General features: G+C 41.5%; 1 protein-coding gene across 2 annotated transcripts in view; it reads left to right on the top strand.

Moving 5' to 3' along the window:
* The first annotated feature begins 18,680 nt into the window (after window positions 1–18,680).
* The window catches only part of SLC2A9 (solute carrier family 2 member 9), a 109,212-nt gene continuing 102,134 nt past the window's right edge, over window positions 18,681–25,758 (top strand). Inside the window, exons 1-2 of one of the 2 annotated variants that reach the window (XM_030492846.1) lie at window positions 18,681–18,813; window positions 23,828–23,913. In XM_030492846.1, the coding sequence (XP_030348706.1) occupies window positions 23,851–23,913 (63 nt within the window). In that variant the 5' untranslated portion in view covers window positions 18,681–18,813; window positions 23,828–23,850. Of the gene's footprint in view, window positions 18,814–23,827; window positions 23,914–25,591; window positions 25,673–25,758 lie in introns of those variants that run through there. The other variant, XM_030492845.1, reaches the window with a different exon arrangement.

Below are 25,758 nucleotides of genomic sequence, written 5' to 3'. Positions count from 1 at the left end.
TTATGCCACAGTCTCAAGATTTCCCTTGGCTACACTTTTTTTCCTTAGTGAGCCTCATCTTCATTGCTGCACACTGGGTACCACTTCATCAGGATAGGTTGGAGCAGTACCTTTCCAAGTCTCCTGTAGTCTGAGCCTGATATATGTGGGAACTAGAGGAATGGGATTAAATTTCATCATGCTGAGGAAGAGACTGAAACCAAGTTTCCCACTTTCTAGGCTGTTACAGGTGATGATAGTAGCATTGCTGGAATCATAAGTATCACAGAATCATTAGGGTTGGAAAGGACCTCCGGAGATCATCTAGTCCAACCCGCCTTTCAAGGGCAGGGCCACCTAGACCAGGTTACACAGGAATGGATCTTGTAGCTTTCAGGGGGAAAAAAAAGAGGCAGTGGGTGTTAGACTTTTCCACAAAGAATGGCTGTTGGCATTGTCCTTACAGCAGGTTTCTGAGCAGTAAATCTCCAAAGTGGTAAAAATGGTTATAGGGGACAAATTTAGCAGCATGCTCTGTGACTCACTATCCACGGTATATGCTTTTTTTTAAAGTGTTTGCATAGTCGTAAGACAAAAATTCCTAATCAAATTCTTCATGGCTCAGCCATAGTCTTGAAAACTAACACAACTGTTCAGTACTTCCTGAAATACCTCATCAGTGTTTTAGAATAATCCTGTACTGCAGTGATCAGGAGGTTCAGCAGGATGAGATGTAAGTGTATTGCATGACTAACTGGGACTTGGCATTTCTTCTCTTTGTTGTTCTCTTCTTACTTTCTTCATCCAAAGTGCTGTGAACTCCATACCGAGAAACTATTTATCTACTGGATAGTGAAGCAGAATGCTAATCCTGGAGCTTGTAGTCACTACCGTGTAAATATTTCATATCGGTGATAATGGTTCTTTGGGAAGAAGGGTGCATCACCATAAGCGTTACTGGCACTGCTATTACAGTCTTCTGAATCCAAGCCAGAAGGTCTGGCAGATGCTAGAACAAAGCACACTTAGACCCTTAAGTGAGGCACTTACCTAAACACAACAGTGTGTTCTCTGTCAGTACTATTCAAGCAGTGTGTGGTCACTTTGGCTGGATAGTGCTGAGTCTGAGGAATCTGCTAACCTCTGTGATAGTTGTAAGCCCAAGGCTGAGTTCCAGTAAAGTTCAGCCAGGGAAAGAGACTGTTCTGAAAAGAATTCTGAAAGAACCAAATACATTCTGGAGTCAACTTAAAATTTATCTAAATTATTAACATCCATGTGACTGAAGATATAAAATGCAGGATTTCTTAGATTTCTTAGATTTCTTTAAGTACTCAGTTTGTGCGTTCCTCAGAAGACTCTCTAAGGTAAGATCAAACAAAAAATACCAAGTACAGAACTGGATATTTCAATGAATACTAATTCCGTATTAGTGTTTTAATGTCTAATACAGGAAACTGTTCTTTCTTAGCCTGAAGACCTTCTAAGATAGGTGCTATTGTCTTTTTAAGGCTTTTGTTACAGTAAAACAGATTGACTGACAGGGAAACTAATGAAACAAAACAGATAAATGCATGCTTTGTTTGAAGACTTACTGCGCTGGTTTGTCTTCTTTCATCTTTATTCTAGTATGCTTTATTGCTTAATATTAAACCAACAGATTAGGGTAACTGCTGTACATTCTTCACCTACTAAATGACTTATATACTTTTATACCATTCAGCTGCTTCTCCCCTGAGAAACTAAAGTCTAAGTACTTATCACCCTGATGCAGGGAGCGAATATGAAGGACATAGGAAGAGTTTTCTTGGTGGACGGAGTAGTATGTTTTATGATGCATTTTGTTACTGTACTCAAGAGGGATGGAGTGAGACCTTGGCAGTTTCTAAGGCATGCCTTCCCCCACCTCCATCAGCCATGCACTGTCTGAAATTTGACTTGCAAACATAGGAGTTGTCTGTCTTTCTTACTACTGTCCAGAGTCCTTTCTGCTGCTTATGGGGGAAGGAAGAGACTCTTCACTTTCTCATCCTTTCTCTTGAGTGCCAGCACAGCAGACGGTGCCCAGCAATTACTCATCTGTTTATCCACAAAAGGTGGGTTTTTAAGGGGAAACTTCTGATTGAGAGGAATCTCTGCATGTGATGCCATAGCTTTCATCTTCTGAAGGCACTGTTCTGTAGCATTCCTTGGAGGCAAAAAAATCTCTAATGCTTCTTTTAATTGATGTAAATATAGATTAATCATATGCTAACTTGGCAAGTGGCTTTATTGCAAATTGCTTCTGTTATCAAGCATAGTAAAATGCTCATTATAAAAAAAAGAAATCATGGGCAGTTTCATCTTTTTGGGACAAATTTTGAATTGTAAACTTGGGGTCTGGCGTAAGTATTGGAACCAATATACAAGAAAATACTATTGCAATAGTAAGACCTAAAGAAAAAAGGGGTAGGTATGGTGGTTTCTTAGAGTGTGTAGTAATGTATGTGGAAACTTGCAACAGATAGATGAGGACTTTTGTTTCTTTGCTCATTTGTATTTAAGAGGGCTGATCAAATATTTGTGTAAGTTAATGGGAATTTCTCTGCTTGATCTTAAGGAATCTAGTTCAGGTCTAAATGTGAAGGAAATTTTCTTAACTGGAAGTCAGGAAAGTAGGGTTGGGAAATTTTTGCACCATTTCATTCTTAATAGAATAAATTAAGACATTCCTTACTCAGTCAAGGGGCCTAATTCTGTTTTACATATGTTGCTTATAGCAAGGTAATTTATGGAGGAAAGATTTAAGCTCTTCTCTTGAAAAACAGTGAAAAGTACTGTAGACTTAAGTTGAGGTTCTGATGTTGTATCTCTTTTTATTCAGTATCTTTTTGAGTCCAAAGATGGAAGAAAACAAACTGTAGAAAGCACCCTTTGCTTAGGCAGTGTGAAAAGCAGGCAAAGCAGACTGCCAGAAGTCTGTCAAGAAGGTCATAAAAAAAAGCCCAACTCTTTTTAATAACCTTTGGTGTTAATTGATTTGGAGTAAATTTTGACTTCATGATTTTTAAAAGGAGCAATACCCAAGGCCTATAAAATATCTTCATCCTGCAAGTACCTTTTGGGGCATCTGTAGTCAAAGGCGGGAGGCAATAACTGATAAAACCAGAAGTGGAGTCTGTAGGCTGCTTACTGGCTTATTTTGAACTTTGTTTCTACGTATTGCTCAGAAATGGTCTCATCAGCTGCCCCCAGTACTTTAAAGTGTCACATAATGGTTCAATCCCCAGAATACTTTATTTGGAAGAGCTAAAAAATCTGCTTGCACTAAGTCAGAGTTCAAAGCTCCAAGGCTGCAAAGCTGGAAGTTGGGCAGGCTGAGAGCCATAGTTTGGCAATAAGTACTTACCTCTTTTATTGGTAGGCTATCTTAGAAATGTATTAACTATAATACAAAAGGATGAGCCAAAATGTGTATAAAATCCAAGTGTTTCCACTGGTCTCAGTTATCTACAATGTTTGGCCTGACTTGCTCAGTACCACTGTCAGGGAATAAAAGAGTCAGCTGATGCTAGTGTCTGCATGCTGCCCTGTTTGCTCCTTAAGCAAGAAGACCTGATACCTCCCAAGCTCCTAGTCCAGACAACATTAGCTCTCTCCCTATAAGCCCCTGTCCTAGTTTTGCCAAGCCCAGTTCCCCATTTACCCCTTCCTTTCCTCCTCAAACTGAAAAAGAGTTTTGGTCCTCAGCCTGAAGATGGGATTTTCCCTCTGTTGCTCAACCATGGTGGTGAAAGGGCAACGGAAAAAGAGGAGGAATAAGGCAGCTGCATAGAGAAAACCAAAGGATGGAAAAAAATCAGCTTCTCAGTTTTGGTAATCTGTGTATGTTTGGGGAGTTTTTATGCTTATTTTCAAAACCTAAACCTTCCAAATAGCACTGTGCTGAAGCATGATGTGCTCTCCCCTACCCAATGCCAGACTCTATTCACCTGGTGATCTCTCTGTACCTCAGGGGTGTATGTTTCCCAGTGAGTCTCATGTTATAGTAACGAAACATCAAAGTCTAGATTCTAAAAATATACAGCAAATCACTGAAGATTAACCTTGCATCCTCCTTCATAGCAAACCCAGTAGCTGATAAGAAATAGAAATGAACTCCTTATTTCTGGTGCTGGGCTATAATCTTTCTGCTTGAGAAAAGTTTCTCTCTACTTCTGGTTTTCAAGTCATAGAATCATAGAATCATAGAATCATAGAATCGTAAGGGTTGGAAAGGACCTTAAGATCATCTAGTTCCAACCCCCCTGCCATGGGCAGGGACACCTTGCCCTAAACCATGTGGCTCAAGGCTCTGTCCAACCTGGCCTTGAACACCGCCAGGGATGGAGCATCCACAACCTCCCTGGGCAACCCATTCCAGTGCTTCACCACCCTCACTGTAAAGAACTTCTTCCTTATATCTAATCTAAACTTCCTCTGTTTAAGTTTGAACCCATTACCCCTTGTCCTACCACTACAGTCCCTAAGGAAGAGTCCCTCCCCAGCATCCTTGTAGACCCCCTTCAGATACTGGAAGGCTGCTATGAGGTCACCACGCAGCCTTCTCTTCTCCAGGCTGAACAGCCCCAACTTTCTCAGCCTGTCTTCATATGGGAGGTGCTCCAGCCCTCTTATCATCCTCGTGGCCCTCCTCTGGACTCGCTCCAACAGCTCCATGTCCTTTTTATGTTGAGGACACCAGAACTGTACGCAGTACTCCAAGTGGGGTCTCACAAGAGCAGAGTAGAGGGGCAGGATCACCTCCTTCGACCTGCTGGCCACGCTTCTTTTGATGCAGCCCAGGATACGGTTGGCTTTCTGGGCTGCAAGCGCACACTGCCGGCTCATGTTAAGCTTCTCGTCAACCAACACCCCCAAGTCCTTTTCTGCAGGGCTGCTCTGAATCTCTTCTCTGCCCATCCTGTAGCAGTGCCTGGGGTTGCCCCGACCCAGATGTCAGACAAAACAAGTCCATGAATGAGAAAGAAGAAAATGGACAAGTAATGGAGCAAGGGTTTTTCTTTCTCTTCCCCACTGCACTGGAACAGAAGAGTCCTACCAAGGGACAGTTGGTAGGAGAGAGCCTTAATGCACTCATAGCTTTGCCTTAGCAGTCAGAAGTTTTTCCTCATTCCTAACCCTGGTGTTATAGCAGAGGGTACAATGAAGCTTTTGACTCATCCTTGACTTTTACTAGGAAGAAATTTTGTGAACAAACATCACAGACAATGGGTAGAAGGAAAAAATAATAGAGATTTGTTTAATTAAGGAGTTGTCACATAAGCTTGCTATAATTGCGTAAGGATTTTGAGTTGCGCCATAGAGTTTGGGAAAGAAATGATTATTACTGTTCAATTACTTTATTACTGCTTCTTAGTTTACAAATTGGCAAGAGGGTTTTTTTTGTGGCCACACTTATTTACTGTAAGCTTAATAGGTAATACTGGAAGATACATGGATTTCTAGCTGAAAAAACTTCAGGTTCTGTAATAGGAAGTTATTCTAGTACAAATTTTTTGATTGCAAGCTGTTTTTTGAAAGGATTAAGAAATAATTTATTGGAGCTCTTGAGCAGATAAAGCAAACGAATGAGAGCATAACACAGACCAAAACACTTTCAAGAGAGTGGTATCAACTCTTACTCTTAGACAAAGGGTTTGGAGTCATCCTACACTGCTACAGAAACAAAGTTGTTCCATCTCATGCAAAACCACCAAACAGTAGCCTTGAAGAGGAGCAACGATGGTTAAAAAATGTTTTGTCTGCCAAGCTGTCAGTATTTCAAGGCAATCCCTGCAAACATGAAAGAACATGTTGTAGAGAAGAGGGCAGCTTAAAAGAAAGTCACAGCCAGATTCCTCCCTCCTTGGGTTTTGGCAAAAAGAAGTTAAGCAGTATGCAATCAAAAGTTGTGAGGTCTTGTTCTCGATTTCCACAGCTATTTGAAGCAGTCACATTATCCCTTTCAATACTCATATCTACAAGCTCCCTTGCTTTGATATCCAAGCATTTCCTTGGAACTTGGGCAGAACAACAATTCATACAAGTATTTAATAACACTTCAGCTTAAAAGTGTCTGAGAATTAGGATAGGTTCAGATGGTCAGTGTCCAAATGCCATTGGAGTCTTCTCCATACTTACTTTTACGTACAGCCCACCACAACAGAGAAGTGTAGATCTGAGGAATAACATCACATATAATCTGCTGTCTCTAAAATCTGTGGTCAGTCAGGGACTTGCATAACACGGAGGGCTGTGGCTTCTGTGGAAGCATGTGTACAGGCATGAGTCAGAGCTAAGATGTGTATGTAAATGTGCTGCAATCTAACTTCAGATCAGAGAGATTATCTTGTCCTTGGTATACCCTGTCCAACAAAGGATACTAGGCTTTAATCAACCAATGTAGGTCAGGGCAGAGGTCATTTAATGAGGTCTGAATGCCATACGGTCTGGTCTAGTAAACAGTCTTTAACGTTACTATCTGCTGTTGTGGATTTTGGGATAAACTGTGAGCATAAGGTAATGTCTCCAGAAAGAGATGAGGAACAGCACATTGTGTATTCATTTCAACTAGAATTAGGTCTAAATTCCTTATACTAGGACAAAGGAGTTGAAGAGTTAAAGCTTTTCGACTAGGGTTTCAAGCAAGGTTGAGGCTGGGATAATTGCAGACAGCAGGGTGCTGTGATAGTCCTTTGCACCTAGAGGGAAACAAATATTAGTCAAAATGATTAAGTGACAAACCAAGCCATCAGGATGTGGGGACAATGGAGCAAAACTGAGCCTCAAATAACATCATGTTCTGGTCTTACAGAAATATGAGGAAAACCAAGCGAGGGACAGCAGCTTAAAGAGCTTCAGGAATTAACTTTGTACCTTCCCCAAATTCTGCAAGGTGTGGAACAGGAAACCATAGCAACAAAAGAAGACTGAATGGAGAAGATCACAAAAATATTCCAAATTTGTTTTGAGAGAAGTGCAAAGTCTTAGATCTTCAGAATATAGCATCTATGCTACTTTGCTGCCTTGAGGATTGTTGAGAGTGTAGTCTATCAAACTGGAGCTGACACCAGCACTGAACTATTTCAAGGAGTTACATATGGTCAGGCTATTCCATGAAAATAGCATATATGTCTACAGCATTTGGCTTGTGTCTACCCGATGCAGTTATGGTGATAAGTACTGTAGTGAGAGAGGTTATGTCTGTATGATATGTTATCGTTTTGCTTCCTTTGAGAGAGTAAGCATTAATACAGGAGTAACAGGGGCTACATTAAAAGTTTGTCTATCTTTCTCTGGCACTAGACGTCTGTTTCTTACAGGCTGGCTAGAAACTGCATGCCTCTTTTGCAACATTAATTACACAAGTTCGTTTTTTACCTTTCTTGCTTCCCTGTGTTACACTTTTGCAGCCTAATGAAACAATCAGGCACATTTCCGGCTGTTAGTAACTACTTGAGAATAGATCTGTTCCCTGTTAGGGAAGAAGGGAAAATAGCAAACAGAGTCTGTGCTAACTAGGAATCATCACCATGAGTTGCAGTTTAACAAATTCATGGTGTTTCCCTCTTCCATGGTGGTGGTTTGCTCTCTGTTAAGACCTTGAATACAAAGTTGGAAAAACTGAGTGCAGTGGCATTATTATCACAATAGCTTGCAGAGTAACAGTTTGTTCTTATGCAGCTAATAAAGCACTATCGGTTCTATTTAAATGTCATACTATGTGTTGGTAAATCCTTATTAAACTACGGGGTGGATATTTGCTCTTGGCATTTCTTCAATACACCATCTTATGCTTTTTACACTGTTTAATTTGAAGCTTAAATGCCATGCAGAATATTTTTTCAGATACAGGATTAATATGTTGTCTTCATATCACTGGTTGATACATGACATGTTATGCAAGATCAATGAGCAGTTTTAGACTTAATTATTTATTAAGCAGACCTCTTATTGTTGTATATCAGATTTGAGTTTCATGTTAATAATTTAATTGTTGAGGGGGTGGGGAGGAAAAGAGAAAATTTTCATTAGACCAGAGAAGTATTTTACAATATACATTGCTAAAAGCCCTCAGAAGTTCCTATAAGACATGCCTGCTTCTGCTGCTACAGTTACCTGCCTGAGCCCTTATTTTCAGACCAGAGCTACTCTCACTAATTGAGAATCCACTTTATTTTATAAAATAAATGAAAGGAAAAGGTTGATGAGTTTGACAATAAGCCTATTTGCCTCTGCCCCTTCATAGTGTGATTTGAGAGTTACAGCATTGCGGTAGTTTCTGGTGCTCAAAAGCACACCCGTACACATCTGATGTTGCACAGCATCAGTGGCCAAAAAACACTCTGAAAGCCAAATGTGTGCGTAGCCCTCTTGGAGAGAGTTTGGGCTGGGGGGGAAAAGACAACAGGCATGACAGACACTTGTGATATTGAACACTCTAATGTGTTGTATTCCTCAGTCACAAAAACCAGGCAAGTACAGGAAACTGTATGTTTTTACATAGTTACAATATTTGCTGTTCTGGGTCTTTACAAATAGATAGCCAGGAGGTCTCAGACCCCTCTCCCTCAGAGACACTAAAGATCTGCTGTATCACAGCAAAACAGCATAAGCAATTATGTAAGATACGAGTGAAGGGGAGAGAACTTTAATTAAACCCATTCTAAAATGAAAGTAAACAACTGAACAAGGAATTATAATGCAGGAGGCTTGAGAGGATGGAGGAAATGTGAGGAAATACAAATTGATGAAATATTGCCCCAATGGCAAAATAGTAACTCTGAGTAGTCTGATAGACATCCAGTCTTCTTCAAGATGTGATTGACTCCCTCCACACTTCACTTCCAACTCTCAGCCTCTTGCTCTGACAGAGGGCATCTATGTTGTAGGACTGTACCAGCAACAGGCTACTCAGCTTCTGCAGGCTGTAGTGCTCTATTTTGTTGATTATTCCTCTTTGCTGGCTTCCCCAGCAAGCAGTGCTAGTTGTGGTGCCCTCCCAGACCAGGAGGATCTGGCTCCAGCTCAGTTTTGCCTCTGCTCCACATGATGTTTTGCACCATGATTTCATGGCAGTACTGCAGCACCTCAGAAAAAGTGAAGAATTTTACCAAACCAGAGCTTTCCTATGCAAAGCAATTCTTTAAAATAAACACACCAAACCACTACTGGTAGGGGAGAAACCTAAGGCTGAGGCTGCCTGTTACAGCATTTAGATGAGGGGTGAGACCTTGGGCACTTTGGAAAGATTATGGTGCAACCACAGTGGTGTTTTTGTTTGAAAACAAGTAAACCAAGATGTGTTCTGGCTTGTGGAGCAGAGAAGCTTGGAGCATGTGAGCTGGGTGTCTTCTTGTCCTGCGTTCAGCTATAGCAGTCATTTTTTTCCTTCTCAGTAGCTGGTGCAGTGCTGTGTCTTTTAACTTTCAGCCTGGGAACAACGCTGTTAACACCGATGTTTTCAGTTGTTGCTAAGTAATGTTTACTCCGACCAAGGACTTTCTCAGTCTCATGCTTTGCCAGGGAGGAGGGGAAGCCAGGAGGAAACAGAGACAGGACACCTGACCCAAACTAGCCAAAGGGGTATTCCATACCATGGCACGTCAGCCCAGTATATAAACTGGGGGGAGTTACCCAGAAGGCCCAGATCACTGCTCGGGTCGGGCTGGGTATCTGTCAGTGGGTGGTGAGCAATTGTATCCTCTCCTCTTGTTATTTCCCTTAGTGTTATTATCATTGGTGGTAGCAGTAGTGGTTTTGTATTATACCTTAGTTACTGGGCTGCTCTTGTCTCAACCCGTGGGAGTTACATTCTTCTGATTCTCCTCCCCATCCCTCCAGGAGCAGGGGGAGGAAGAAGGGAGTGAGTGAGCGAGTGGCTGCGTGGTTCCGAGTTACCAGCTGTAGTTTAGGAAAATGAGAACTGTTTTAATGACTAATTTAGATACAGCCTGTGAGGCACAATTGTTAATATGTGGCACAACAGAAGTGTGCCCAGGGAACCAAACAGTTGATTCATAAATGCGTATGTAAACCAGCACAACTTAGCTTCGGAGCGGTGTGACCCATAAGTCTCAAAACACAAGAATTAGGCGACTTCCAGAGGAGTCATCAGAAAGGAAGCTAAAATTGACAACATCATGTATCAGTCCTGTGGAACTCATTGCCATAAGATGTGGGAACAAGAAAATATATATATAAAAAAAAAAAAAAAAAAAATTGGAGAAATTAAACAAACATGGAAAGTGGATCCAAATACATACTGTAAGCTTGGAAGTTTCTAAGAAACCAATAACCAGAACCTGGACAGGTTAACTGGGGAAGGCTTTTCCTATACTTTCTTTGTTTCTCATTGCATCTTTGAATAACCACTACCACCCATTATAAGATGTGACTATGCAACTAGACCAAATAGAATGCTGGTTAGTTCTATTAAAATGAGACTGTGTAGCTATCTGTACTGGCAAAGGTTCTGCAGGGATAGAACAACTCAAGGGAAAGGGCACATCTGCTTCCTAAGCTAAGAATTCTTTAGTATACTTAGTCTCACACAGTAGCATTCATAATTTCTGTCATCTGCATCTTTTGAGAGAGGAAAGGTCTGTAAGAGAGTGTACTGCTGGCTGCAGTCTGGCTGGATCAGTACCAGCAGAAGGACTCTTAATAAGGTTGTTTTGTCTGTCTCAGAGAACTGAACTTACAGCTTGCTAGGACTATCCACAATGGTTTAAAGATCTTTCCAAATTAAAATAGCTATCTGCAAGTCCATTACCATATATCTATTAAGGTTTTTTCTACATTGATTAACATGCATGTATGAGCAATTTTATCTGTCACCTAAAACACAAAGTGACTTTCTATAGCTCTCTCCAATCAGCTTTAGATTTGACTGTCCCCAGTATGCTGTTACGCAAACATTCTCCTCACATCTGCCCTCCTTTTACAATAACTCAATGATAGTTTCAGCAGTAGGTCCCCAGACGTGGTTGCATTGTGCATTGCTCTAACATTTGATGGAATTAATATTATGCAGAAGTAACTAAATTCAGCAGTATGGCAAATACAAGTTTAGCATGGTGTTTTAGCACTTGCACAACTTGCTTGTGTGCTTAGATAGCATGTGCTTGTATCCTATAGCGATCTGGAACAGTGAATTAGCTTTCACAGACCGAGTCACGCAAAGTACTTGAACCCTCGATTTTCATTACAACCATAAACAGGAGGTGAGGGGATCTACATCCAAAACTCTGCCATGCAATTACCAATTATTTCAATAATCACTTGGGGAATAAGCTCACAACATTGTATGTTCTTTCTGATGACTTAGTGTGTACTATGCATAGATTCCTGTTTGTGTTCTCAGGTTAATATTTCATGAATTGACAACAGTAGTCTTAACATCAAGTAATGCCCCTTGAACCAACAGCAAAATGGAATGTGGTAACATAGTGTTGTCCCGGGATTTTTTGAAACATATGGCATGAGTCATGCACTTGGATACACTTCAGTAACTATTACATCCTGTTAGTTTGGATACACTTCAGTAACTATTACATCCTGTTGGTATAATTGGCAATAAAACTTCTTTCTTGCAAACTGTCTCAAGATCTTCTGATAGTCTAGTGATAATCTTACTGTTAATGACTTGCCTTTATCATATCAGCGTTCTTCCCTTCACAAACCAGCTTACACCACTCTTCCCCAAGCCTGTAGTGTTGCATGGGGTTGTTGTGACCTAGGTGCAGGACCCAGCATTTGGCCTTGTTGAACCTCATACATTTGGCCTCAACCCATGCATCCAGCCTGTCCAGATCTCTCTGCAGAGCCTTTCTACCCTCAAACAGATCAACACTCCTGCCCAACTTGGTGTCATCTACAAACTTAGCGAGGGTGTACTCAATCCCCGCGTCCAGATCATTGGTAAAGATATTAAACAGAAACGGCCCCAGTACTGAGCCCTGGGGAACACCACTTGTGACTGGCTGCCAACTGGATTGAATTCCGTTTACCACCACTCTAGGGCCCACCATCCAGCCAGTTTTTTTACCCAGCAAACAGTGCACCCGTCCAAACCATGAATATCTAATTTCCTCAAGAGAATGGTATGGGAAATGGTGTCAAAAGCTTTATGAAAACCTAGGTAGACAACATCCACAGACTTTCCCTCTCCACTAAGCGAGTCACCATGTCATAGAAGGAGATCAGTCAAGTAGGATCTGCCTTTCATAAACCCATGCTGACTGGGCCTCATCACCTGGTTGTCCTGTATGTGCCACACGATGGCACTCAAGATGATCTGCTCCATAACCTTCCCCAGCACCGAAGTCAGGCTAACAGGCCTGTAGTTCCCCACATCCTCTTTCTGGCCCTCTGCATGGTTGGCCTTTCCCTTGATTCTTGCCCATAAACACTCAACCGTATTGTCACTAGCATTAAGCTCTAAACAATCAAAACACTTCCTAACACACAAGGCTATCCCACTGCCTCTCCTTCCTTACCTGTCTCTTCTGAACAGTTTATAGCCATCCATTGCAAGTCGTCTCACCGTGCTTCAGTGGTGGTTTTCCTGGAATGGTTTCCAGCTCCTGTTTGTTGCCCATGCTGCATGCATTGGCGTAGATCCACTTCAGCTGGGCTATTGATCCTACCATCTTTTTTGCCTAATTCTTACCTGACCATTCTCAGGTGCTTCCATGGTTTCTAACACATCAATAACCCTCGCATCTTTGCTCCCTCATGGAGCTCCCTCATGCCACTGAGGTGGCAGACAGAAGGACCTTGCTAGCACATTACCCCTCAAACATCCATGTGCTACCGCCAGGCTTATCTCTAGAGAGCCTGATTTTATCCTTTTCCTAATTTTGATGGTTTCACCACATGGGAGGTGGGCTATGACAAGTCATCTGCACTTCTAATACTCTGTTCTTTTCTTATTGGTCTGCGGCTCCACATGACATCTGAATTTACTATATAACAGTGCCTTTTATGCATGTTAGATACTATTACTTTGTTTGACTGCCAGTCATCTGGTAGCAGTGGCCACGTTCAGCCAAAAGCCCTGACCTCAGACAACCCCCTGGTGATGAGGCAGGTCTGGGGCTCAGATGAGAATTGAAGTCAGCAAGTCAGGGTCAGGTCCATGACCGCAGCACCCAGGGTCAGGCACAGCCCTGTGATCAACAAGCAAGTCCATGGTGACAAGGCAGGTCTGAGTTTGTGCTACAAAGTCAAACCTATTGGTTAAGGTAAAGGTGTGGATCAGCTTAACCTGCACTGAGGACAACAGCTGAGAACATTCCTTTAGCACACTCTCCTGAGTGAAGGTGGAGCCCTTGCTGTTGAGAGAGGCTCTCCTCACAGCTGGGTGCCTGCATCCATCCTTGAAGCTGGCCCTGAGCCCAGGACAGACTGTGTGCTTGGGGCCCTGACAGTGAGAACTGATGAAAATGGTAATAACTAACAGACTTTGACCCCAATAGCTTTTGAAATGCAAAGCAGACACTTCAGCCACCAGCCTTTCCAGTATTTCATAACCCACAGAAACATAAGGGAGTTTTGCATCTTTACATTCATGTAATCAAAACCTACTGAGTGGGATGAAACATATTTTGGTAACACTTTTAAAGCTACAACGAAAGACATATGAATGATCCTGGAAATCACAGCTAAAGCTTGGGAGAGGCAGGAAGATCTACCTCACTAGTTTTTTCTTTCATTCTCTGGTTCCTCAAAATGGGAGAAAAACACGTATGTTCAGAACACACAGAATTTTACCGTATTTACATATGAAGTTTTAATTACACCAATTAAGGTAGCGACACTTTAAAGCCAGTTCTGATATTACAGTAGCTTTCCCTATTTTTAGAGGGGCATACTCCAGTAATATCTCTTAGCCTTCCAGAGAATAATTGGTTAGCTGCTGCTTGCCAGGTTTCATAAATCTGTGGAGAGAATAATTTTTTACAGAAACATCTCTGCATTGGTTTTAGTCCCTAGATGAAGAAAAATGAGATATCAGACCTAAAACTACAGCCATACAAGCTACCCCAAACAAAAAGGTTTGACATCTTCAAGCAAACCGGAGATTGGAGCTATTTAAAATAACTAGGCAGGTTGGACAGGGCAAAGTTTAGCAGAGTTTATTTTCCTAGCTTGATTTCCAGGACCAGCTTTCACAGGAAAGCAACATGAGCATGTATTTCTACTCTGTACTAGCTCTACGTCCTTTTTAGGCACATTCAGCATTGTGAGGAATGTGTGGACTCCAGGCTCGAGCAGTGCTTGCTGCTCCCAGGGGGCTGGAGCTCAAGCCCTGCAACACAAATTTTGAGCAAGCTAGAGACTGGCTGAGAGTGCAATGCATGCAAAGGCATTTTCTTTCATTTCCCTCTTCACATATGCCAAGAGTGATGTCTAAGGCTAGAAGGAGTCATTATATTAACAAGATTTATCCTTGTGTGAGTCAGAACACGGAGCTTCACCTGCAGGGTTAGAAATTTAAGTGATCTTTCAAACAGATCACCGGTTCCCCACTGAAGATTTCAAGAGGAATAGTAAACAATTCCTAAGTGTAATAGGACCGTTGATTGGAAAAACTGTATCAGTTGAAATTGCCTGCCTGTTCTTGATGCCTACAATAAGACTTTAGGTAAAGATGTGCGAAGAATCCATCTGTCAGGATATATCTGCCTGCTAGAAACAGGTTTTGCTACTGCTTGAAGAGGAGCAGAAGGCTTAAGCCCTTAGTACCCTGGTAAGAAGTTGTTTCTTTGTTTACAGTGTAAGGAAATAAAGGAAATTAGTCGCTTAGTGTAACTTACCTTAGCATTTGTAGCTAGATATGCTGAAGCCTCAGGCCCCAAGCTGTGAACTTTCACATAGATGCACTGAGCTTTTTACCTACTTCAGTAGAAGAAGGCCCCAGAGCCAGTTCACACAAGAAAATAAGAAAGCAAGGAAGGCCACTACCCCCATTAGCAGAAGGTGCAACCTTAGAGATGAGAGAAGAAACAGCCTGCCTAGAGATGGTGAAGAGACCCAATGGAGAACAAGAACCCAGACCCTAATTACTGGACTGAACTGTCTTGTAAGGGGCATGAAACTCAGGTTGTAAGGGTATAATTGCCCAGGGATTTGCTTGGGGTCCCTCTCTGGAGGTACCCAGCTTGAGCTGCTTTTACCATTGTACCACTCAAATAAACTACTTTTATTTGACTTACAGCCTGAGACTCTGCTATGGGATACCTAGGTCAGAAAAGCATCCTTAACATACAGCATTAATGAAGGCAACAGAAACTGTTCAAATATATTGGTCCTGGAAATTCTGAAAGTATTCTCTGTTGCTCAGCCAAAAAAGATTTAGGATTGAGCCTAAATTCCCACCCAAAAGGGCTTCATTTTGGGGCATAATCTTTCGTTATAACAAGAGTTACTTTGAGGGTGTTTCCTTTCCACCTGGAATGAACCCGTACCCAGGAGCAGCTCTATTCCTAAGTCAGGGCTTGACCTTACAACATAATAGCTTTTACTTGTCAATATTTAATTCAACATTTACTAAATGGTAGGTGAATGTTAGGCTGACTTCACTGGAAATAACTTGGCAAAGATTTAACTAGCTTTGATCTACATGGAAGGTAATGTTAAAAATAACCCTAACATAATGATAACATTAAACTCATGGCTCATAAGGCTTTTTCTAAATGATGACATACCAGACTTGCATGTGTAAATGAGAGAAAATGGTTAAAACAACACTAATGGCCAGCACAGCAAAGGGTAATTATTAACCACGTTTTCCTACAAAAAAATGAGAAATACCCTGCTGTAGCTGATCCAAGGCACTGTTACGTAGCAATCAGTAAAAAACTATTTTTAAATATTCATAATTACTGTTCTGCTCACCCATGTTAGATCTGTTTGTACTGATGCCTATGGATTGGGAACTTTGAGGGTTTTAAACATGAAAGATTGCTCAATAAAAATGGTCAGTAACCTCTCTTTTCTCTCAAAACTATGGTTTTAGCAGTGCAAGAACACAATACATTTCCATCAAGGACATGCCGCCATGAAAGACACCAAATTCCAGTTTTGGGGGGTTGACTAAGTGAGAAGCTGGATCTTCTCTCTTTTGCTGGCAAAGTGTTTGTGTACATGCTTAATTTTCCTATTGAATGAGGTTTAAAACTAAACTGCATACTACTACTTTGCCAGATCAATGTATTTTTATAGAACTAAAATGTGAGCATCAGTTTGGTTTACCAGTTTGAGACTGCATTTCCAAAGAGACCTATCTGCATAGAAACCAACTACAGCTTTACATGGGAATGAGCATTCACATGTGTAGTTACAGACACTGTATACTCTCTGGCTATCACATTTACTTCAGCATTTTTGTTTCCAACTTCCTAAAAATGAAAAAGTTCATCTTGAACCTGAAATTAAAATTTCACAGACTGCTGCCTGAATATTCAGTTTGTGAGCTTTTAACTTAAGCTTGTTTGTAAAGATTCTTTTTTTTCTGTTCTGTTTATAATTTCTATAGAAAAAGCCCTTAGCTTCTTTCTTGTGCTATATCTAACAAAGCAATTCTTGTTTTGTTTATCCTATTTTTCAGCCATGACTGCTTAAGTTGCCCTTAAGATGGTTCCTCTGTATTCTTGCTCAGGTTGATACAGGCCAAATTTATAAACTTGAATCTAAAACTTGGGATCAAAGTTGGATCAAAGAGGTGGCTTTGTTTAGTCTGAAAAAATTGGTTCTAGAACAGAGTGGGCTACTCCTCACTGGTGGTTGAATTCATGCTTTTTGAACAGCACGTCTTCCCAAAGCTCACATAACCATGTATACCTGATTTTATAATGTAGCAGTGCCAGCTTTATAGCCTTGTCTTGCTTATTATCCTGTTTTTTGCTAATTATAGGACATGCTGAGCAGCAAGTCCTTTCCACAAATGACAGATGCTACTGTCATACTGACAGATGCCAAGAAGTAATGCATCTTGGTTTTAGATGTCACAACATAATCGCTTTGGATTAATTTAAAAGTTATGAAGATTTCAGTTAAAATGTAGATTATTTAAAATGTAAATTCAATGTATATAGGTCTTGAAGGTATTATTTGTCACTTGTATTTGAGATAAAGGATTTGTTTAAAACTCACCTGTCTGCTCCTGCATTCTCACTCCAGAGAATGAGGAGAGAATCTCCTATTTCCTTATAACCACCGTGTTACAGAGAGCTAGAGTATGAGACTTAAATTTTTCCCCCCATTAATTATAAGATATGAGGTGCCAAATCCAAAGACACTTTTAAATAAAATATACTAGGGGATCTTAGAGAGGAATTCTTTCCTGTTCCTCAAAAATGGTGTTTTCATTGATTAGCATCTTGTAACCAAAGGGTGCCTATGTTTAGCTGAAGTAAATTTGATGGTAATATCTTTTGAGAACTTCACTGAGATTTATTTAACAGAGCCAAAGGTGATCCAAAGGGGCTTCCAGAACAATCACAACCTGAAATACAAACCAAGCTCCACATGCTCAATAATGCCACCTTCCCTAAAAGAACAAGGTTTCTTCAAATCCCAGCCAGAATTTACAGTTTCAGCCAACACACATCTGTGCAGCTGCCTTTCTACCCAACACATCTTGGATAGTCAAGCTTCTACAAGTTTATACATAATCCAATTAAATTAGCTATCAAGGTCCTTGAGGAAATGCTGATGAGCTTAATTTATTGGATTTAAAATCCAATATATTGGATTTTCAAAGAAAGCAATACCCATGCCAGCAGGAAAAAGACAAAACAGAAAACACCTTTTCACACCAGAATGTTCTTATCTCTGCTTAGCTTTGGGATGTAAGGAACTGATAGCAAAAGCAAAGTCAGAACTGCTACGCCCTTGTTATGACCCATGTTTTGTTTAGTATTTAAACTAACACTGATATGGAGCTCCTCTCTATGGCACAAAGCCACAAGAGCAGACAAGGTAAATCTTTCTATGAACTACTGTGGGCTTTGTTACTGTACAGTATGTCTTGCCCCAGCCTTTCAAACTCTTACAAAGGGGTGACTCCTGATAAGTCAGTGACAACGTCCTTGGTGTCTTCCAGACTTGCTTATATATTTTCCTTTTAAAAGAGTAAAACTATTGTTCAGTTGCCTAATTCCTCTGCATCCCATCTCTTTTCTGATGGAGCCAAGAGAAAGATGTTTACTTGCATAAATGTGAAAATTTCTACATTCCAACAGAATAATGGCATTTGGTTTGAAGAAAAAGCACACAGATGTATTAGGCTCATGGCCATATCTAAGTATCGCACAATCGCATTAGAGTGAAAAAGCCATTTACAGCACATGGAATGCTGTGGGTGTTCCTCCACCTGGTCACTAGTAATGGGGTAAAAGTATATGAATGCAAGTCCTAGCCTTAGGCACTTGCATTTCAAATGTCTATTGGTTCAAATGTGGGAAGCAAAGCTTTTTCACATTTTGTGCCGACCAAAACAAAGACCTCTTGCATAGTATTGCAGCCATATAAGGCAGTTTGTTTCCTATTGGGAAGGAAAGATTTCTTGCATTAATTTCAGCTGAAGCATCATGCTGTCTTTACTTTTACTGTTAGTTATTTATTCCTTCTGAAAAAGTATAAAAGAGTTAAAGCTGGCTTTGAACTTAATTCAGTGATATACCTGTTTCAGAGGTATATCACTGTTTCAGAGAAGAGGGCTGCTGTAGCAATCCTGAAGAGGGCTGCTCTGAACTGCACTGAACTTCAGAAATCACAGGAAGTGAAGAATACTTCGGATAAGTGGTGAGTAAAACCTGGAAGTTGGACTTGATACTTTGGAGCAACTTCTCAAATCTGGCAATGTTCTCAATGGTTTGACTCAGGGATGGTGGAATAAATATATCTTGGTATAAACCAATTCTGTGAAATTTGTAAACAAAGAATTACCTGTGTAAGTCAAGTACTCAGCTTCTATATAAGCAGTCATTAAATCTGAAATCTCTGTCTTCCTCTCCTGGTTAATAGATTTCTATGGAAAGGAGCTTTAATTTTTCTCCCAATTTATATTAAAAATCCCAAACCAAAAATACACTTCATTTTTAAACAGAAATTCAATCTTTTCCCTCTCAGTATAAGAGATCAGATTGTGACTTGCATGGAATATTGAAATCCAGATACAATAATTCGTCATCTTGTAAAGATACTTTAGAAGTGATACTACAGACATAGGACAAAAGAGGCATACACCCTCTTTAACACTGTGTCAACCGTTTACGTAAAAGAACAGGTATTTCTGGAAGCTGGGGTATCTACAGTATTTGAGATTAACTTTTGTTAAATAGGTCAGTACCATAGGAATGTTCTGTGCCAAATTAAAGACACGACACACTTGACTCCAGCAATGGCATTTTAATATTGGGATTGTTTGACATTTTTCATAAACAGTAGAAGATGCATTGTCTTGTACGGTCTCACACCAGAATAGATCTATCATCTTAACAAAACTACCTGAGAAGAAAATAATCCCTTCATTTCTTAATGGAGTTCCATTATTTTAACCAGATAGTTATGTCACTTACCAGGACCTAATACCTAAATTGTTCCTGATTTGGGGGACGCAGAAATGTGAAACGTGTTCTTCACACTGCATGCTCTAATTAACCAATCTTTAAATTAATCAATGATGGGTTTCTTTTGTGTGAGTGTGTATGTGTAATTTACAGTACCAGGGAGAGAAGCACACCCATTGAAGTACACACACACTAGTGACATCTAGCTTGAAGCAGAGGGAATTCCTCAGCTGAAGTCTGTTACGTCTTTCTTTGAAAGGCACAAGTGCTCAGCCATAGAGCATTTTGGCTGTAGCTGAGTGGAAAAATGTAGCAGCAAACAAGCTATGGGATAGGAGCGAGAGTGAAAACTTCTTATCTGTCCCCTTTTACTACAGTTTTAGTGTTGACCAAAAAAATAAATAAAAAAGTCTTCTGAAGCAGCTATCTGCTTCCAGTACAATGCACAGCTAACCGAGGTACTCAGGTTGGACTATTTTGCCTTACCAAAGCCAAACTTGTTAGATGTCGGTTTACTGTGGCCCAATAGGACTTACTGTGTCTGTCTGGGTTATTTTTACACCAATGTGTTTTCCAAAGCTTTGTGATTCCCACCCTACTGTTGCGTTTTCTCTCTTATGCTTCTTTTTCCCATTTTTAAAAGAAACCAAACTATTCCGTGCTATACCTGAGAGAGGTTTGCTCTGAGGAGTCCAAAGTCCTTTCCACCTCTGAGAGGGACACTGCTGGTTTATAATTACAAGTGAATTTTGTCATCTGGAGGCTGTTCTTCTGACTTCCATGTTTTCTCTGTCCATAGTGCAATGCTGACACAGACATAATCTTTCTATAGAGGTAATATATTTTGCACTTGTGGGACAGACATGGAAGCTGTGTATGCCCATCATGAAGAACTTTTGTCAGCAGAACCTTTTCTGTTGCCAATAAACTGCTTGAAGCTTGCTTGTGTTGTGCCTTGGTTGGAGAGATCGGTGGCTTGGTGCAATTCCAGGCCCATGTAAACAAGATAGCAAATAGGCCCCGACTGGCTACTGGCCAAAACAATCGTAGAATCACAGAATCACAGAATCATAGAATAGTTTGGGATGGAAAGGACCTTAAGATCATCTAGTTCGAACTCTCCTGCCACTAACAGGGTCACCTCGCACTAAACCATGTCATCCAAGACTCCATCCAACCTGGCCTTGAACACTGCCAGGGATGGAGCATTCACAACTACCTTGGGCAACCTATTCCAGTGCTTCACCACCCTCACAGTAAAGAACTTCTTCCTTATATCTAACCTAAATTTCCCCTGTGTAAGTTTTAAGCCATTACCCCTTGCCCTATCACTACAGTCCCTAAGGAAGAGTCCCTCCCCAGCATCCTTATAGGCCCACTTCAGATACTGGAAGGCTGCTATGAGGTCTCCATGTAGCCTTCTCTTCTCCAGGCTGAACAGCCCCAACTTTCTCAGCCTGTCTTCATACAGTTTTACCGTGATGCTCTACACTCAGACTGGACAGCAATGATAGCTGATCTATTCCAGGTCTTATACTCTTGCTAGGTTGGGGTTTTTTCTTAAAAACTGTGGCTTATAACTCAGCTTTTCTGAGATGGTCAACTCCTTGGTGATTTTGTAATCTATCACAACAAATGTGTCTAAAACTGAGTTTATCTGAAACTGCGTCCTTCACTTATTTATTTTTTGTGACCACAACAGCTTTCTAACAGCTTTTGCTTTTCCGGATTTGCGGAAAACGAAAAAGTCAGTTAACGAATGCTGAATATTCAATGGAAGTTCAGAACCAAACCCAGATGATAGTAGGTTTATTCATACCTCTCTCAAGTCAGTTTACTGTGTCAGTCATAATGCTCCTTCTCTGCAAACTGCTGAGCTATCCTTGCCAAGGCTAACAATTTGTAGGATTCAGTTGGATTGCATGTCCTACTGACGAACTCAACCCGTGCACAGTTATATAAACCACTGGATATGTTAGTAAGCAAACTGTAGCTCTGATTGTAATGCTGAAATGGAAGGTACCCTCTGACCTGACATAAATGAGCCTTTCCTGATTCATGGGTCACTTTCCAACTAACTGTACAAGCTAGGGATCAAACAGATCCGATCTTCCATGATAAAGAATGAATCATGAATTAATATTTCCAGATCCACAACTTAAGCAACTTACCCAGTACTAGCAATATGAACTTCAGGAGCAAGGAACACACTTTTCTGCCCTACCTGTTAAAACTTTTCAGTGAATGGCCACTGGCAGCAACAGTGCAAATCTCACTCAGACTTTCATTCCCCTAAGCGGAATGTCACTTCTTCAGATTTTGCCAAACTGCAATCTGAAGATCAGGATTCAGCTTGCTGTAATCATGTCTCTCTTCCCTTCACACAAGTCAATATGACTGCAAAAATAACACTGGCAAATCTGTGCAAGATTTCAGTGATTTCTACTCACTCCCTAGTCCAGATTTCTTATTTTTTCATCACGTTGGATGTCCTGGACACGGTAACATACCTTTTTCTACAGTCAAGTGGATATGTTCAAAGAGCTGTGAAATGAGGATTACCCAAAATATAGGAGGGATAATTCAGTCTGAACACTTCCACAGATGATACACTGCTAACAATTAAACTTCTCAGACACAACAGACATATCTTAAAAGCGTTTTAAAGATGGATCAAAGTCCAGGACAAAGATTCAGCCATATGGAAAAAAGAATGCAGTGAGGGGAGGCACGCACCAGTTATTTTTGCTAGTGGCTTAGCTGGGAGGTTGAGTTATATCTCTTTAGATGATAGCAGGCTGTTTCTGACTAAGCCTGTGTTGTTTCTGTTTCAGTGCTGTGTCTTGTACACTCTTAAATTACAGTTTGATGATGTTTTGTTCATGCTCTGTCAGAACCTTCATTAATTTTCTACATTATCTCTATATGAGGTACAGTATAGCAGTGAGCATGTCTGACATTTTTGGTGTGCTTGTTAAATGTGGTATGGGACAAGTGACCTGTTTGATGATGAGATTAAGCATCTCTCCTATTAAAGTGAAATACATTTGCCTTGGAAGCTCTTTTTGAGTAGTAATTAAGCAGGAATTGACTAAATCCCTTTGCAGCAGAGGTCAAGGAGTTTTGCAAGTTTTTAGTATTGACTGCACTGAGAGGTAGAGAGGGAAAAAAGTAATTTTTCTGGCTTTAACACTTCTAGGATGCTGCCACATGTCTAGCTTCTCTTGCTTAAAAGCTCAGCCTAATTTCTTGGAACTGTCTGATACAGCACTGCCAGTGGCAGACTTCTATCAGACAGGATTTCTTCTTAGAAAACCTTTGTGATGGCCTCAACACAATTTCCACTCCAATGTGCTGTTTCACTGAATTGACTGTTACTGTCCAGGTATCATAGCTTAGGATCTTGTAGACTCTTGTCTACAAGACAACTTGCATTCAAGACTGCACCTGTCATTACATAATGATCAAGTAAGCAAAGATCTTGAAATGTGCAGTCATCTCAAGATGTTGAGATAGAGGAACCCAGTAATCCATATTCCAAACGAAATGAACAGACGGACAAACAGCCGAAGATCATACAGTGAAGCACAGTGTAAATGACAGATAATGCATCCTCTCTGAAATCCCAGAAATTTACTTTCTTAATAAATGGTGATTAAAATGTCCTTAAATATTATTAAAGCACACACAGTGTTGTTCTGGCAAGAATTTTCTTGGTAGAGCAGTAAATAAATGGACCCCTCCTTTGCAAATGCCCTTGGGCAATGCCTCAGCTAATATAAGGTCAAATAATCATTAGAACCACACCACCAATTAATCCAAATGTCCTGGCTGCAACCCATAGCAATGTAGTTCCACCTGATTATCTGAACTTCTTTTGTAGTTGCAGCTAGTCTGATGCTCCAATTCTGACAGAGAGAGTGTGTCCACTGAAGGGCCTGATACTGTTGCTTTTTCCTCTTAATGCTTCAGTTGTACTAGCAACTACTACGCCTGCTCCGAAGAGCATGTGCTGCCCTCTGACCAGGTTGCGTCAGCTCCATGACCATGTATGTTTCAGTTGCTTTTAACCACATTCAGTTTGGTGCTGCTACTACTTCCTGAACAAGGATCTGACTTTTGAAGGGAGTAGCTAGGCTTCTCACAGGCTTTTGCAAATCCTTGCTGGGTCAGATTTACGATTTTATCAAAAACCCCCACCTGCCTCAACTGAACAATACCATAACTTTCACTCTTTCTTTCCTCAGCTATTACCTAACGAGGTAACAGAATGGAGAACAAACAGCAAAGCAATGGTGACAGGAAAGAAAACAACGTGGTAAAGAAAAAACTGGTGAGTGAATTCCCCAAATCTTCTGTCAACACATCTCTTTGCTATTTGGGGACTGGAGGCGGAAAGTAACTATTTGGAACCCATATAAATACTTGCAGGCACAGGCCAGTGTCCTCAACACAGGAATGCTGCTGTTCTCTTTCTGCCTTTGGTACCTGGACTGCTGACGGGCTTACTGTGAGACTGTAACACAGGACTCTTTTCTTCCTGTGTTTTTCTTTTTACATCTGGTTTTGAATTAGCCGAAAAAGGGTTTAGGCAAAAAATTCTGGGATTCCTTGACTTTGGAATGGGTTAAAACCCGTGGTTTTTTGGGAGGAACTCTGTCACTGGTAGAATGTAGCATGTGTTTAGTTTCTGTAACTTACTAAGAGCAATTGTAAAAGGTCAAAACACGTGAGGGCATTAAGGTGAGAAATTATGTACATATTAATCATGCCAGCCATATTATTTGTATATGAGTATGAACTGAACTGCTTGCTCTGAGCTATATAAAATGAAACTTAAGTAAAAGAGAGGTGTCTGATTCATCTCAAATACATTCTATGGATTTTAGAGGCTTGATTCTCCTAACTTGACTCTTTTACTGTTTATGACCGTTCAAAGACATTGCAAATGATGTCTAGATCATCTATGTATGCTGATGTTTCTTAATATATATGACTATTTTACATGTTAATGAGAAGCATCTGACTTTCTATTCAAACACCACTCAGTTTGATCTGAGCCAGTGACACTTCAAAGTTGCTGCATCATAAACTGCTTTCAAGCCTGCAGTGCTTTATGGCAGCATTTTCACTCTGTCTTTGAGATCTCTGAGCTATTTCTGAGAGGTATGTAGCATGTCAGAAATGGAAACAGCACAGATTTACACCAATATTAACAGCAGCCCATCTGGGAATAGTTCCCAGATGCACTTAATACTCATCCCTTGCCAACTAGAAGGTGTAGTTTAAGTCTTCGGAGTTCAAAATCCCCATGTTTTCAAACAGGCAGCTTCAAAACCAGTAGCTGAGAGCTTTTACCTTCCCCAGGTAGCATGCCTAATCTTCACCTGTGGCACAGCAGTAGTGCAACATGTCGGATCCAAACCTTCTAAAGCTGTGGAAACATCCCTACGCCGTGTAGTTAACATCTTAATTGACTGCAAGTCTTGTGGTATCTTCACTTTGAAGCTCCAGCAACACGAGAAAACTCTTCCCCCCTCCCGACTCCCGCTTCTGCTTACAGCAGGGCAGCCCCTGCTTCCAGGCAGCACCTGCGGCACGGCTCCCAGTCTCCGCAAGCCGTGGTCCCCAGCCCCTGGGTCCCTCGGGGTGGCTGTGACGGATCCCCCCAGCCGTGCCATTTACCTGCCCTGCGCTGCTATGTAAATCCCTACTGAGAGAAGGGGCCTGCCGGGAAACCGCACGCACGGCGCCGGGCACGCACATTTGCTTAAGTTATGTGCAAGCCCGCAGATAAATGAGCCCTCGCTCCTCCATCCCCTCTCCTGCCCGCAGCTCCGGCTATGTCCCGCTCCCCTCCCGCAGCCATGTACTCCCGCGGCCGGCGCTGCACACCCGGGCCATGCCCTCCGGCCGCGGCACCCCCGGAGCGCAACGCGCGTCCTTCCCGCGGCCGCCCCCCCGCTGCGCCCCGCGGAGATGCGCGACCGCTGCGCACGTGCAGTGGCGGCATGGAGCGTGCGGCGAGGCCCGAGGCGGACAAGCTGGTGGCGCGGGGAGAGGGGGGCGGCCGCCGCCGCGCAGGCAGGAGCGTAAGTAGAGAGGGGAGGTGCGGAGTCTGCCCTTGTTTCGGGAAGGAGCGCGGCTGTCTAAGCGGCCGGCCACAGGCGGAGCGGGC

This window comes from Strigops habroptila, chromosome 7 (genome assembly GCF_004027225.2).
Source record: "Strigops habroptila isolate Jane chromosome 7, bStrHab1.2.pri, whole genome shotgun sequence".
Taxonomy (NCBI): domain Eukaryota; kingdom Metazoa; phylum Chordata; class Aves; order Psittaciformes; family Psittacidae; genus Strigops; species Strigops habroptila.
Note: the sequence above shows the minus strand (reverse complement) of the source record. Positions and strands in the feature narration are given on the sequence as shown.